This window comes from Tachypleus tridentatus, chromosome 6 (assembly GCF_004210375.1).
Source record: "Tachypleus tridentatus isolate NWPU-2018 chromosome 6, ASM421037v1, whole genome shotgun sequence".
In the NCBI taxonomy this organism is placed as follows: Eukaryota; Metazoa; Arthropoda; class Merostomata; order Xiphosura; family Limulidae; genus Tachypleus; species Tachypleus tridentatus.
In genome coordinates this window covers 167,022,300-167,038,227 of record NC_134830.1, presented here as the reverse complement: position 1 = coordinate 167,038,227, position 15,928 = coordinate 167,022,300, and the positions used below count along the sequence as shown (strand labels likewise).

The window sequence follows — 15,928 nt, the reverse complement described above, 5'->3', positions numbered from 1 at the left end:
ACAATCGATAACTAAAATCTGATTGGTATTTCAAAGATACATAACGCGGTCTACGTGTAAAGACGTTCATTTTTTTATAAAATTCATCATTTAAGAAGCATAACTAATTTCTTTATCATTGTTTTTTATATTTGTTTGTAAGTATCACGTAACAATTTAATTTAATATGAAACTAAAGACCATATACAAGTTAGTAATCATCTTATTTGAGCTCAAACAAATTACTCATACATTTACAATTCGACTATAATAACAGTAAACTACAGCTACAAGTTTGCAGAAAATATTACCAATTATACCAAAATTGTTGACTAAATATACTAACTGTAAATGTCGTTATTCATAGGGCAACGTGATAACGGTTAACTTTGTAAGTAAGTTATACGCAGCCCACTTCTTGTTTGGTTGTTTCTACATTAGTTAAAACACTTAAAAGTTTGAACACAATTTACTACTACTTTATCCACAACTATACAGAGAAATAAAGAAAGGTTATTATGCTTTATTAATAATATCACATGCGACTGCTTTATGCTTGTACTCCACGTGATGTGCACGTGTTCCCCAAATGCGAGAACAAGAAAACTTCAGTCCCAGCTGTAAGGAAGGCTGGTAACAAGGCTACCACCTACAAGAATGAAGTCAACCGCAACTCTGAACAAACCGGACTCGTTAAGTGCACTCCCCTCAAACACACCGGAAATTACTAAACAACACGACGAATGCAAAAACAGGAATCAGAGATAACTGCTTTGATTATAATTAACTATGTATGGTATTTTATGGAAAGATTAACTTCATGTAACCAACAGTAAATCGATCTGAATGTTCAAGCATATTAATGATTTGAAAAATCTGCATAATCCATACACACGTGTATGACGACGTACGCATTTACTATTTCACACTGATTGGTGAAACAAACTTACTATTTCACACTGATTGGTGAAACAAACTTACTATTTCACACTGATTGGTGAAACAAACAGAAGGCTCGAGCTCATTATTCAAATATATATTCTGGCACAAAAATCTTATAATAGTAGGTCAACAAACAGAAAAAAACTAGCATTTATGCAACAGTGATATCTTAACCTGAAGATGACCTACGAAGGTCGAAACGTTGTTCTCTCCTTATCAGTAAAAGTGTGAATACATGCCCCCCAACCCCACCCCTCTCGTCTTTTAATCTTCTTCCGAGTTTTCTTGTCACTATGGGGGCTCATTTACTGAATTCTGTCCCGGACTCCAGAATGACTAAGATTGCTCCTACGCAATACTCAAAATAATGAATAAATTCTGTAAATATATATCTGTGTACAAACTGTTTTTAAATTAATCCTGCAGTGTTTTCAATTGTTTCTCGTCATTCCCTCGATACAATAGTGTATACTAACACAAATAGTTACAGACAAAAGGTTCGTAACGTAAATGTTAATATTGAATATACATTTACACACACACCTATAACATTTTAGAGATACGGGTTATTGTATGTTTAATACACAAAAATTATGTCTACTAAAGAACTCCAATTCGCATTTGAAATTTTAAAAATACGAGGGCCTGGCATGGCCTAGCGCGTTAAGGCGTGCGCTTCGTAATCTGAGGGTCGCGGGTTCGCGCCCGAGTCGCGCCAAAACATGCTCGCCCTCCCAGCCGTGGGGACGTTATAATGTGCGAAATTCCAAAAACCAAACCAAACCAAACCTAAAAATACGAAATAACACCAGTCAATACAATCTACAAATTGGTTTGATGGCACTGCCATCTAGTAGTTTGTTTGTTAAACACAGATACATAAATGAAAAAACAAAACAAAAAGTTATCTAATAAACCTAAACATTTTATACTAACAAAAACTTATAACTTTGGAGATATGTACTTGACTTTGGAATATCTTGGTTCTTCATACGTGTGTGTGTGTGTGTGTAATAATGCACAAATATTTATGGAGAATAACAATATTAAAATTTTCTCAAGATCGTAACAAGTTTTACGCTATGGTTCAAAATGTAAGGTATAGTACTATCATTGCTATCTAGGTGCAAGATACTCTAATAAGTACTTAAAAATACAAAATTACAACAGTTCGTAATTAAATAAATTCTACAAATTCTTTCATTGTGCTGCCATCTAGTAGTGTGTATTTGGATTGATAATAATATATATAAACAAAAAGATCTATATCTATCAAATCTAATATTTCGTATAAAACTGATAACGATAATGTCAGTGAGCTTCATAGCATACACGTAAACTTAAAATAGTTTGTTTATACGACATACATACACACACACACACACACAGATTCAAAATGCATAAATATATAGGTAGAATAATGATATGTTGTTCTCACGATTGTAACGAATATGGGTCTTATTTTATGATTTAAAAAAGAAAGAAAGAAAGGTAAAATTTTTAGCATATTAATGGTATTTAAGTACCTTGAATAAATAATATTATCCCTTTATGTAACTTACTTCCTTTGATGTATTTACCACGTTTTGAAAGATTAAAGTTAGTATTAGAATAACAACTATTTCAAAAGAATAAATAACAATACTATTAATTGTATATGATATTTGTATTAATCGAGTCTAATAAGAACAAAAAAGAAGCTAATTGTGCAATAACTTAAAATTGGGAAAACCTCAAAAGTGTCTGTGTTATATTCAAGCATTATTTTGTATTTGTTTGTTAAGGTAGCACTGACCCTCAAAACTGGGCAATTTTATTACATAATAAGGAAACTATTAAACATTTCTTATAACCTTCAAGTTGAGCACTAAAGTATGATGTTACTATCTCAGAATGTACACTATCAGTCATATATGAAATATGCATAATTAATAAGGCAGAGATAAAGAAATACATGAACTGTTTTAGTGCCATGACTTTAATTAGGAATGATAAAAACATGTAAAAAAAGATACATAAGCTCTTTGTGAACATCCTCACAGTTTGAATTCATATCTTTACAAATTTTCTACAACTTTAACAATCTATGAGTAATTCATTAAACATGTTTTAATTAATGCTCTCACTAGTGGTAATTAAACTCATAACAAGAGTAAAGAATATTGAATATTAAAACTTTCTGCTATGGAAGAGTAATAACAATGTTTCTTGAGCATGTAAATTTGTCTATTTTTAAAGGTCACTGTTACTTTTAGTGCCATTCAACTTAACAGGCTATCTATCCAAGGGTATAAAAAACCAGTTTTTAGCATTATAAGCTTTTGGATGTACTGTTTTGACAATGAGATTATGTAGTTACACACAGTAATTCTTTACTTCATAATTGTTACCAAACCATAATCCAACATTTCTAACAATACATGAGTATGTGTGTGTAGTATATATACACATTAATCAAAGTTATTTTTCATTTTAATAACTTTTAAAGTTTCCACTTTCCAGTTTCTTAAACCGTGTAATGATCATTTACCCTAATAGTATACATGAAATTGCAATGGATCATTTCTTTAATGTTTAAACTGAAGAATATTTTCTTTGGCTTCACTGCTGGCCCTTCTATTAAGTGAGGATTGAATGGATTTAATCCATTCATGCATGTTATAACAATTTTACATGTATTTGAAACCATTAACCTGTTGTTTCAATCAAGTTAATTGCAAGAAATTACCAGTGAAATAGTATCATAATCTGAAAGTAAGTTTCAGCATAGCTAAAGCTCATAAAAATATATATTAAAAATAGTAATTTAAGTATTCTTTGATAGATTGTTTAGGCAGAGTATTCATGATGAAACTTTGTATAATGGACGTCAACTGCCTGTTGTGGTGACACAAGTGTAGAAGACGATGTTTCAAAAGTCTTCCACCTTTCGTATTCTGGTCAATGTGTGTGTAAGGTGTTGTTGGTCTTCTATAGTGTCCTGGTGGATTGTGGAGAGTGTATTATGATTGATTGGATTATCACTGTTTCTGATTGAAGGAAAAATTTCTTGTAGATTCAACCAAAATTAAGAAAATCTCTCCTCCAATCAGAAACAGTAATAATCCAACCAATCATAACACACCTTCCACAATTCACCAGGACACTATAAAAGACTGACAACACCTTACACATTGTTTGCGTACACATACACTGACCCAAAGACGAAGGGTGGAAGATTTTCAAGATGTCTTCCTCTACACTTGTGTCTCCACAACAGGTAGTTGTTGTCCATTCTACAAAGTTTCATCAGTAAGTTAAGCAGTTAAAAACAGGTATATTGTTCTTTTATAAGTTGTTTAGACATGACGAAACTTAGTTGAAGGATGGCAACTGCCTGAAGACGAAAGACTCTCAAAATGTCATTGTCTACACTTGTGTTTCTGCAGCTGACAGTTGCCATCCATTCAAATAAGTTTCAAGAATAATGTTTTTCAAACTAAAAATAAAACTCAATGATTTTAAACTTCATTCACAGAAATTTTAAAAGACATTTTAAACAAAAATTATTTATGTATCAAATTGCTTGTGGCTATGATTATTGGTTACAAGGTACCAAATAATATGAGTGAAACAGTAATACTATCAATATCCCAAATGTTTGTTTTGTCAGGCACAGAGGTACATACTAAGTTATCCTTTCTATGTCTAACAGCATCAAGTTATTAGTGTTATAAGCTCTTAGACTTGTTGTTATCTGAACCCCTTGGAGGCATTATTCCAGTTACTTCCACTAATTACTGTTACCATTTTCTATGTATTTGGTAAGTGTTTTTTTTTTTACAATGAAGTATGGTAACAGGCAAAACAAAACTACTGGATACAATGCGATATGCAGGCCACTGTTAGTGAATAGTATAACTCAGAAAATTAAGGGTTAAATAATATTTGCAATAATGTATTAAGTACATTTTGAAGTGAAACTGGATGGGGGAACTCATTAAATATGAAGTGTTAAAAATGTTTTAAGGTCCAATGCTATTAACAGATAATTCTTTAAAGGCTCAAAGGTTCTGTTTACAGTCATTACTGACTCAGCAAAACTAATGGTAAGAAGTTTCAGGATTTAGCAATCTACATGAATACTCTTAAAAAAATTCAGTGTAAATTCTAACTTGAAATTTTTTATATCTAGTTTGACAGCTGTGTATAGTAGTTTAAATCATATGTTGTATTACATGGACTCATATTTTTGTAGAACAGTTTTCAAGACACAGTCTGTGGAATGGTAGCACAATTATTGAAACATAGCAGCAGATGATATAGGTCATACTATGGTCCACTAAAATAAATATAAAAACAAATAGGGTGGTCTATGAAAACAAATGTTTGATGCATTGCTTAAAAGCATTTTTCAATCACAAACCTTTAACAGGGTTAACTATAACTTTTATTGGTTAATTATCAAGACTTGATGTAAACATCCAGGTTTATAATATACTTTGTGTCTTGCTCTTAAATGTCACTCATGCTCTTAAAAAGTATTTCCTATTAAAGTTTCTCTAAATGTTACTCCAAATACTGAGTTACAATCTTATAAATTTAATGCCACTGTAAACTATTTCCCAAAAGCCAAAATTAAGATGTTAAATACTTGATATAAAGTACAACAGTATATCTGCAGTGTTACAATGGACTTAATTCCAAATAGTTTACCTTTTACATTTTTCTTAGTTTTGTATAACTTACACACAGAGAGAAAAGTGCCTTATTAGCCTTAAAATCCCTAATTATACTTATATATTATGTGATTAGTTTAGGCCTAAAACCCACAAAAGATAATGTTTGTCATGATAACTTGTGTGAAAAATAAATTGACAGATCTTTCACCCATATAATGATAAAAAAAAAACAATGTAAAATGTAGTTTATTTTCTAATACTACATTAGGTATTTGTTTACTTACCAGTAGAGAAGGTCATTGGCATCATGCTGTTCATATCTGACAGTTTTACATAAGGCTCGAAGAGAAGCTTCTCTCAGAGAAGACAAAGCTTCAATTCCATGAAGATATGAATATATTATTTGTAAGTCCTGAAACACATTTCCAAATTAGCTGTAAGCAAATTCCTTTTTTTTACTGCAAAGTGGTAAAACACTTCACTGAACAGATTTCATTTAATAATTTAAAAACAAAATTCTAATTAAATTCTCAAAATTATTAAAATTAATTTTATATTATTACTACCAAACAGTAATAAATGAAAAGAAAAATAAATACCAATAAATCAGTTGTATGTTTTTTGCTAAATACAAAAATCACTAACGCCTTAATCTTTGGTGTAAAAGCAAAGAGATAAGCAACAATTAATTTATTTTATCATCATGTTCATAAATATTTATGGCCTAACACACTTTTAGAGATTTTCTTACATAGCTATAGAATACAATTTATTTTTCAACTACCATTAAACCACTTAAGTTAACTTAGCAATTAATAACCCCCCAACTACCCAAAAACCTATTTCTTTAACCTTCTCTTATACCCTGACTTATTTTTCACAGTAGAATTAGAGAACAAAGATAAAAACTTATAAAAATAAATTTCTCTATCCCTCTCCATTATTTTTTTAAAAGAAGGATGATTAACTGCTAATTCATTTTCCTTTGTGTTAGGCCTAAATGTAATAATTTGCAGGATAAAATTTTCAACATTTAAGGTCAAAATCAATGAAAACGTTTTTGTTATAAGTAGTAGTTTACTTATTAAGGATACAAACGTATATCCTAAATACACTATATACAACTGACATTTTTAATACCATAGTTATAAAATCATTTTGTTACACAATTCTGCTAAATTAATTGTTGTTACATAGTATGATTGGTCATATTTTGTTTTAACCTACATTTTAGTGGTAAGTGTCAATTTTATTTCTGCAACAGAGGTGTGTGATATAAAAATATGCCCTCTTTACATTTGCAGATAGATCAACAGAAATAAGAGACCTTAACCCTACAATTATAGCCAACATCTTTTTTAAAGGTGCTTTTCTAAACTTTTATAGATGATTTAGGTTTAGAATTCATAATGAAACAAAACAGAGGTTAAACGAGCAGCAACAGACTAGTTCAGAATGATAATTGCAGAGAAGATGTTTAAGGAAATAGGATCCATAAAGTCAGCACAAGTTTCCTTTCACTTATCCAAGTTATTGTACATATTCGTTTGCATGTACTATATATGTATCACATTACATAAACAAGTTAAAAAGTTAAAATGAATCCCTGCAATTAAACCCGTGAATTACTGCTTAATCCCCCTATGTATTTTACATACAATGTGAGTTATTTAACTGAGCTTGGTTTAGTCAGTTTTTTAAAAGGAGTATTGTAACAGATAAAACATTAAATTATTCAGTATATGCAACTTTAAGATTCTACCAATATGAACAGTACACAAACAATGTGGTAATTAGAAGATTAAGATGATTAGATAGTCTACATTACAGAGTATGCCAAAGATGGTGCTTCAGGAATTAAAACAAATATGCCAAGTGTGATTTCAAAGTCAAACATAGCAACAATACTATTTGATGCATGTGGAAATCTCATGTTCTACTGCAAATATGCTATTTATGATTTTTATACCTATTACAAACAAAGATAATAATGGTTCATAAAATAAAACATTAAAAAGATTGGATTATGAAATATTCATTGCTTTGGTAAATAAAAGTATTTTATTTATTTATAAATCATCTTCATCTTTTCTATTAAACAAACAAAATACCCTACACAAGATCCCACTTTTGATATACAGAGTAAATTTTAATACCTCATAGTTTTATTTATTAGACAGTCTAATTACACTTCCTGTCTGCTACTATTGAATGTTAATATTTGCTGATTGTAAACATGTAATTTGATAGTATAATTTGCAATGTCCAAGAATATCTTCCACATTCAGACTACTTGAAAAGTCTGTATAATTCTCTCTAAATTAAAAAGAATAAATTAATTCACAGTAACAGTCTTCTCAAACACGTAAGAATCATTAGAAATGTTTTACTTGTTATACATAACACTGGTGAAAATAAAAGAGTAAATAACCAGCAGAAATCTTTAAAACATCTTCATTGATGTTCAACCAATTAAACTATCTTGAGACAATTTTATTCTCTGCATCTTCCATAAATATCATGATGATTCCATCTGTCAACTAACATTTAGCACAAACTCTTCTGAATTTTCAGAAGATATGTCATCACCTGACATATCTTCATTTCATTTCCAAAGGAAAACAAGGAACCATCTGGTCCATCTAGAACATTCTATTTCAAGTACTAACCTACAACAAGCTGCATATAGAAAATATTTCTTTTACATAAAACTCTGATCTCTAAAATCTCTTAAATTTCCCCAGTTATTCATTTTGCAGCTTCTATCAAACATGTGTATATCTCATGACTCAACAAGTGAAAATCTTTACTGCTTTTAACAAAAACAACTAACTGATTGTAAGTTACCCATTTAAAATTATTTCCTAATGAGTTAAATTTGATATCTAAGAAAACATAGAAAATTTTACATTTTAAGAATTTTGATAAATTTCAAACACATACTTACCTTTTGAATACTAAGCCTTTTCTTGTTGAGCTGTTTAATCTTGTCAGTAACAATGTGACTTGAAATTCTAAATGTTGTTAATAATGCAGAATATATGTTAACTTGGTAAGAATTGTACACTCTCCCACCTTACACAATTATTATTTCATCAGAAAAATGCATACAAGCCCTGCTTTTCCACCAAAAATCAGATTTGTTTGCAGTCACTGTAACATATTCCTTCTGGATGTGGAAATGTATTTCCAAATTGAAAATCATTTTAATCCTAAAAATGTAAAATTAAAAGCAGAGGCTTAACTCTAAAGTAATAAAAGCCAGAATGTCACAATGAAATGGAAAAAGGAACTGGAGATTATCCTAAGGGATACTAGTTTTCCAAACATAAGGTTCTTAGAAAGGACAGTAAAAACCTAGACAATAACAACAAAAGTCAAGTGCCAAACATTTAGAAGAGAATCAAGAACCAGAGTAAGGGTCAACAGACCAAATTCATGAGGGCATCAAGTGGAACAGACCAGATTTAAGAAAACTAAACCAAAGGGGAAACACAGAAAATGCATTCTTCTCAACAAGGTACCTTCTAATCTTGAGTAATAATAATAATAATAGAACCTGTACATCCATAAAAATTCTTAGGTGTGGTCACAACAGGTAAGAGGGTCAGAACACAAAGCATTGTTTTGTTACTGTGGTAAAAGCTTCTCAGAAGAATAATAACAAAAGACTGGACATGTTCCTGGAGCTAAGTCCCCCTAAATCCTAATCTGAAAATGTTGATTGAGTCTCAAAATTGGCTTTGTTAGCAGGCACCTAGAGAAAATTAAAAGCACATCGGCAGATCCAAGCATAGGCTTAGCAACCCAAAAGTGGTGCAATGGGAAAACAAACTAAGGTTACGGAAAAAACAGAAAAAAGGAAAATATAGCTTAATTCACATCTTAGTTGTAGTAATAAAGCATCATATGGAGATTAGAAGTCTCCAATAGCATAGGCTTAGCAACCCAAAAGTGGTGCAATGAGAAAACAAACTAAGGTCATGGAAAAAACAGAAAAAAGGAAGATATAGCTTAAATCACATCTTGGTTGTAGTAATAAAGCATCATATGGAGATTAGAAGTCTTGTCTCCAACGTTTTGAATGCTACTCAATAACAAACAACCTTATCTGTTCACCTCTAGAAGGCTAGAAAGAAATATAACACTAAATTTAAACTTTATTTATGACAGTGTCCAGGGACTTTGGGTCATTGAAGTTAACAAACTTGAAAGGGGATCTTGTACAATGGAACTAAGAGAAATTGATGGATTCTATGGCACCTGAAAGTAGTAGATAAAGCAGCTCTGTAATCAGCAATAGAAGAAGCTGTTAAGCCATAAATAACTATGAAATAAGAATACAAAGAAGTAATTTACTGATGAGTTTAAAACAGATAAGAAATATGACCAATGCTCCAACCCTGAAGACAGTCCAAATGAATTGACAGAAAATCAGAAAAGAGCAATGACAAAAGCCACTTTAAAATATGAGGAACTGGCCAACCATGGAACCAAAGACATCAAATACTCCCAAGAAAAATGAATGTTTGAGGTTGATGAAGATGTTTTCAAGGAGGTACTAGAACTAGTTCCTTTTTAGCAAATTACTGTAATAAGGAAAACCACAGAGCTGGCCAGAGTTGAGAACCTGGCACCTCTAGAAGCTGATATTGTTGAGCATATAAGAAAAAAATATTTTTCAACATTGATTCATAGCCTCCACAACCAGTTTTGATCTCGAAGTAGAGACCAGTAAAATGGAGAAAGATGGTTATTCAACGTAGTTAAAGCATCAATAATTGAAATGACCTGGACATCTGCATATCTACCAAAAATTTGAAGGATGGAAAATTCCACTCTGTGAAAAAAAGCTGACAATCCTGTAAAAGACAATCTGACAAAATGTTCAGCTAACCAAAAAAATGACATACTCAAAGGTAAATATGTTAATAGTGAAGCCAAAGAAGTAAAGAAACTACAGCAAGCACGAGTACTACCTTGATCACTGATGTAAGCCACCACCATTGAATTGTCTGTGTGAGCCAATAAAAAATGATGGTGCAGAAAAAAGCAAAAACTTGAGACAAGAATTTTGAACAGCCTACAATTCTAAAATATTGATGTTAGCTGTTGTTTCTTATGGAGTCTGTAAGCCAGAACAATGCTGATTTCTCAACAAAGTATTCAAATATATGAAAGAGGCATCTATGAAAAGATGAAGGTCTATAGGAAAAGTAAGAAAGTTTGGCTCAGCTATTACAAATTCTTCAAATTAACCACCATTGTACAGACATGACAAAGATGGAAGAAATAGTTATACTGTGTAATAACAAATCTGAGGTAAAATGCCACTGAGAGGCAAAGTCTCATTAGGGCTGTCATGTTTGAACATGTTCCCAGTGAAATGACATTGTGGTGAAATGCCATTGTCCCCAAACAAGAAAGAATGTCTTTTGCAGTAGGAGTAGAAGACAAAAGAATATGAACATTAGACTGCAAGGTTTGCAATTAAACAGTAGAAAAATGAAGTCTTCTTTGAATTGTATTAATCTAAAATTGAGATATGCCACATATTGTGGCAATACTAATTAGTGCTTGGATCTGTAGACAAATAGATCAGAATAAGCCAATTATTCATGTTGAAAGTCAATAATAACTGAATGAAGATGATTCATGAATGCTTGAATTATTTAAAAGAAAAAAAAGTCAAGGTTAAGCTGATGGAAAGAACAAGGAACTGGTGAAAAAAAAAAGCTCCTTCTTGACCAATAGAAATGATGAGAAAAATGTGTGTTATGCAACATGGCTCAAAAATGGTCACAGGACCATAAAAAGCCATATGTTAATAAAAATCGCATCAGAGAGAGTTGCAGCCAAGGAGAGTGCAAGGTAAAAGTTTAATTTTGACCAAAAGAATATGGAGGACAAGAGTATCTGAAAGGTAACAACTGCACAGAAGAAGAAAGTCTCAAAATAAGACAGATGACAACACACAGGGTAAAAAACTGATGACGAATCACGGTAAAAGATTTTCTCCAATAATCATTCTGAGGGTCAAAAACTTGAGAAAGAGATCAGCAGAAGAAGGTCCTGTTAAAAAGTTCTTCTTATGATGAATGTGAGGGCTACTTACATTCTGCTGATTCCTAAAAGCATGTTCAATAACTTGGGTATCCAGATAGTGTGAAAAATATAAGAATTCCAAAATGGAATCCTCTAACATGAAACTCAGGTGTAACAGAAATAGATTAAATACGTAAAGTATAAAATACCTGAGAAAACTAGAGAGATTAGAATCAGGGCTAGCTAACAAATTCTCTTCTTCATATACTAAAGGCAAATAAGCTTAAGTAAAAAAAAAACAACAAAAAACAAATAACTGTCTTATCCATATAAAGGATGCAAATTTGCATTCATGTTTGTAAAGCCCATCAGGGGCTTCAGCAGATATTCTAACATTGATAACCTGAATATATTGATTAATGAATGCTGAAAATGTTACTATGTGATCTCTCTGTCAGCTAGAGGCAGACTGTGAAAGTAAGACCTCCAAACAAGTATAAATTCCCAATATTTCTTGGAGCACCATGACCAGAATTAATGTTGATTTTATAATTCATAATAAAGTTAACAGCAAGACTGTCAACAAGAAAATCTGTTATCTTTTGACACATGAACAATAAATCATAGGGAATGTTGGAGAGTGGAAAATTCTGAGTAAGTTGACATATGCTCTGCATTGCATAGAGGACATACAGAATTTGAAGTCACATAATTGTTGAAAGCATGATACAGCTTAAGAAAAAGCTTTTAGTATTTTAGAAGTCTGCTAAATTGAAAAGTAAACTCATATAGAGTAGAGCAGATCAACCTAATAAATTATCCTTAAATCATAAATTGAATATTTCTTCAGTTGCATTTAATATACATTTATTTTAATCTTTAATTATTTAATTCTCTAAATAAATACAAATAGTTGTAAAGAAATTTACCTCTTGTGTTCTTTTATCTGGAGGCCTTTTAAGACTGCTTAAAAAATCCTGATATCCATAACAAGCCATAACTTTAACAATGTCATTTACCTATTCAATGTAATAGAATGCCTTAGTTTTATTTTATGTAAATGTGTTCATCTCTAAGAAGTCACTTCTTCATGAATGTTTGAGCAATATTAAATAAAATGAGAACAAACATAAAAATATACTGCATCATCTTCCATGATGAAAGTAATATGAGTTTGGGTTTCCACAAAATAATTTTGAACAATTCTCACTGAACATGCAAAAGAGCAGAGAAATCATTCTCTGAACAATGTCTTAATTTGTGTTACAACATCCACAACCATAAGCACCATATCTCCATCAGTCTAACAGGGTGGTAACTTTTTCATCTTGTCTTCTTGCATTGTCCATAAAGCACCTGATATGAAACACAATAACAATATTTAGCAAGCATTACTTAGATATTCATGCAATACTAAAATTCAGCATATTCCTTAGCCCACTATATAACTTCAATTATAAGAACTGACTCTCTTAAGTAATGAAGTTTCTTCTGTTTATTTATTGTGAAAAGAGCATTATTAGTCTATGAGAAGGTTATAATTTTAAAATGTATTTCTGATAGGCATTTACCTCCACATACAAAATAAGTTTTGTTCAGTGCTGCCCTCTGTGTACAAAATTTTTCTTTATGCATGCCACAAGCCTTTCATTCTCCCTATCTCTCGTGTAAGTCATGCATCACCTCTTAATGTGTCTCCCTCTACACTCCTCCACCAAACTATCTACTAAACTTTGAAGTTTGACAGAAGAATTCAGCATCAGAAAAATGTGGGAAGGAAGGGTTGGAACTGTGAAAAGAGGTAAGTACCTATTGAAAATATATTTTCAGTGTAGAACAATTATAACTTTTGATATGGTATTCACCCCCTCTCACAAGATTAGCTAGAATCCCACATTGAGAAGGAGGAGGAACTGGTGCAAAGAAATAACAGAAGTACCTGCAAAATATACCTCTCACAGTGAGAGAAATAGAACCCAAAATCAGAAGAGGGAAACCACACCACTTCTTAGTCAGTATACTCTTTGTCCATATATAATGTGTGTAATATATAAGGGTGGTAACTGTTAGTTGTAGAGTAGCTATGGTGTGATGCACCATACTCAATAAGTCAACTACATCCAAAGCCACTTCCAGGAATACTGACATACATGTGAGAGTATGATAAGGGTTATACTGTTTTCACCTCAAACTCAAGAACTGGGGATTAAAGACCCACATAAATTTCTGGGTAGTTAATGAGGATCATCACCATTATATTGATCTGGGAATTGCCATCTAGTATCAAAAGGATGTCCATCACTTGGAATTAATTCCCCCAACTGTGGCATAGACCAGCACATCCAAAGGGAATAATATCCTGACAAGAAGAGAGCAAGGGATAGTCAAGGATAGAAGTGAAACAATCTCGCAAACTGCCTTTTGACCCAAGACAGAGATGAAGCAACTGGGAAAGGAAAATAGACAATTCAAACTCATGTGAGGGCCTATGTTGATTGATTCACTCAAATACAAAACCTCAACATTGAAAACTCACTTCCACACAAAGATAGGATTGCAGCTCCCAATGATAGGGATGAACTGCAATTTGCAATGGCTCAACTCAAGTGTATATATAATATGTATCAGGAGGCTATGTCACTCAGTAAGCAGACAACTCAGTTTCACTGTTTGTGTAAAAGGAAATGGGAGGTCATGCCATCTATAAATGCGACAACTTGATGCAGTAATTGTGTAAATGGTGTCAGGAGGCCATATCATCCAGCAAAGAGATCATTCAACTCTAGTTGTTGCATTAATGCAATCAGGAGGCCATGCTAAGCAGTAAGATGAAGGCTCAACTCCTGTGTAGACCATGCCATACCTACACCAGCAGAACACTACCACCCTACTCTCAAATTAATGGTTCTGTTTCTTGTGGAACTCATTCAGGAGTGTGCTTCCACAGTCAACCACCCTAGTGGCTTGGAAGTAGAAAGTGATAAGGACTCCCATACTCAACTTGAGGAAGGAGGGTGACAATGCAATGAAGAGTCTAGAGGAATTTCATCACCAGGGACAGTATAATGGCTAACCATGAAACCCTAGTTTGGAAAGTAGACCATACTAAGTTATTCACTCATGGCATGGTGGGGATGAACAGAAATCCTTTTGTGCTTTATCCATTAGTCCACAGATAGTAAGGTCTGGAATGAGCATGTTTATAGCAATTATCACAAGGTAAATAACCATCAAGCAATCATGTGGAATACCTCATCTTGACAATAAGTGTGCAGTCGTGGATAAGAGATTAAAAGTCAACATGGCTTACAGTGTGGATTTAGAGTTTAAGAATACCTGGTTGGGTACCACTTATCACTGAATAGGATACATGTGATAAACAGTGAGATAAGGACCCCTGAAAAAAAAAAAAAAAAGGATGAATAAACTTTACCAGGTAAACTCATACCAAAGTCTGAAGAACAGCCACAGGTAGTAGATGCAATTCCAACATGGAGGAAATCACATGATGATACAAACTGTGGGAAATGAATATACAGAATCCAGAATCTCCTGCATTGGATGATAAAGACAAGAAGCAAGAGAAACAGTCAGACGTAGGACTTGATGAAAGGACTACTGGAACAAGTCCAGGAGGAAGCATAAGCCATTTGAACCTAAAGGTGGACCCAATTGATAAAGGATAGTATGAAAATGAAAAAGGAATGATAATTGCCAAAGGACAAAAAATTAGGATCATGTATCCTAAGAGTAGCAAAATGGACTCTGGTAGAATGTAAACCCCTGACTAGATACATAATACAGTCAGATCTGGTGAAGGGTAAAGATGGGAAAGAGAATAAACGAAAAAGAGGAGAAAAAGAGGAACAGGCCTTCTGAGATCTGTAGTAGGAGGAACAAACCTGATAAAGGAAATACAAATAGTAGTAGAAGGGTATGCGAAATGTCAATGGTAAACAAATCTGATCATTGATGATGTTTACAAGCTAAGATAAGGAATTATGTAGTGCAGGATATATGTAATATTGAACATTAAGAAGTGGTTCAAACAGAAGTAAAGTAAGGGAAAGATTGATCACATGAAAGATTCAGTCTGGAAGGGTAGAGCATCAGTGAGGGCAATGTAAATCAGAAGGAACACATAAGCACAGGAAGAACAGAGGAAGTGGAAACACTAAGGTATCAGAAAAATGAAAGGTATTACCACCTGATATGAAGACTCATGGTTAAAGAGCCAGGTGAGAATATCCATCACTCATGCCAGTGGGACCCCCAAGCAGTATACCAACTGTGGAAGACCA

General features: G+C 32.5%; 1 protein-coding gene across 6 annotated transcripts in view; it reads right to left on the bottom strand.

The window, feature by feature from the left end:
* Positions 1 to 15,928, bottom strand: part of LOC143254385 (rap guanine nucleotide exchange factor 6-like) — a 170,432-nt gene that overhangs the window by 144,258 nt on the left and 10,246 nt on the right. For 5 of the 6 annotated variants that reach the window (XR_013030177.1, XM_076509486.1, XM_076509479.1 and 2 more), the window contains 2 exons: positions 12,557 to 12,983; positions 5,867 to 5,994 (listed from right to left, as the gene is read on the bottom strand). Coding sequence is in view for 4 of the 6 variants with exons in the window: in XM_076509486.1 (XP_076365601.1) it covers positions 5,867 to 5,994; positions 12,557 to 12,625 (197 nt within the window). In the remaining 2 variants the exon portion in view is untranslated. Of the gene's footprint in view, positions 1 to 325; positions 631 to 5,866; positions 5,995 to 12,556; positions 12,984 to 15,928 lie in introns of those variants that run through there. The other variant, XM_076509478.1, reaches the window with a different exon arrangement.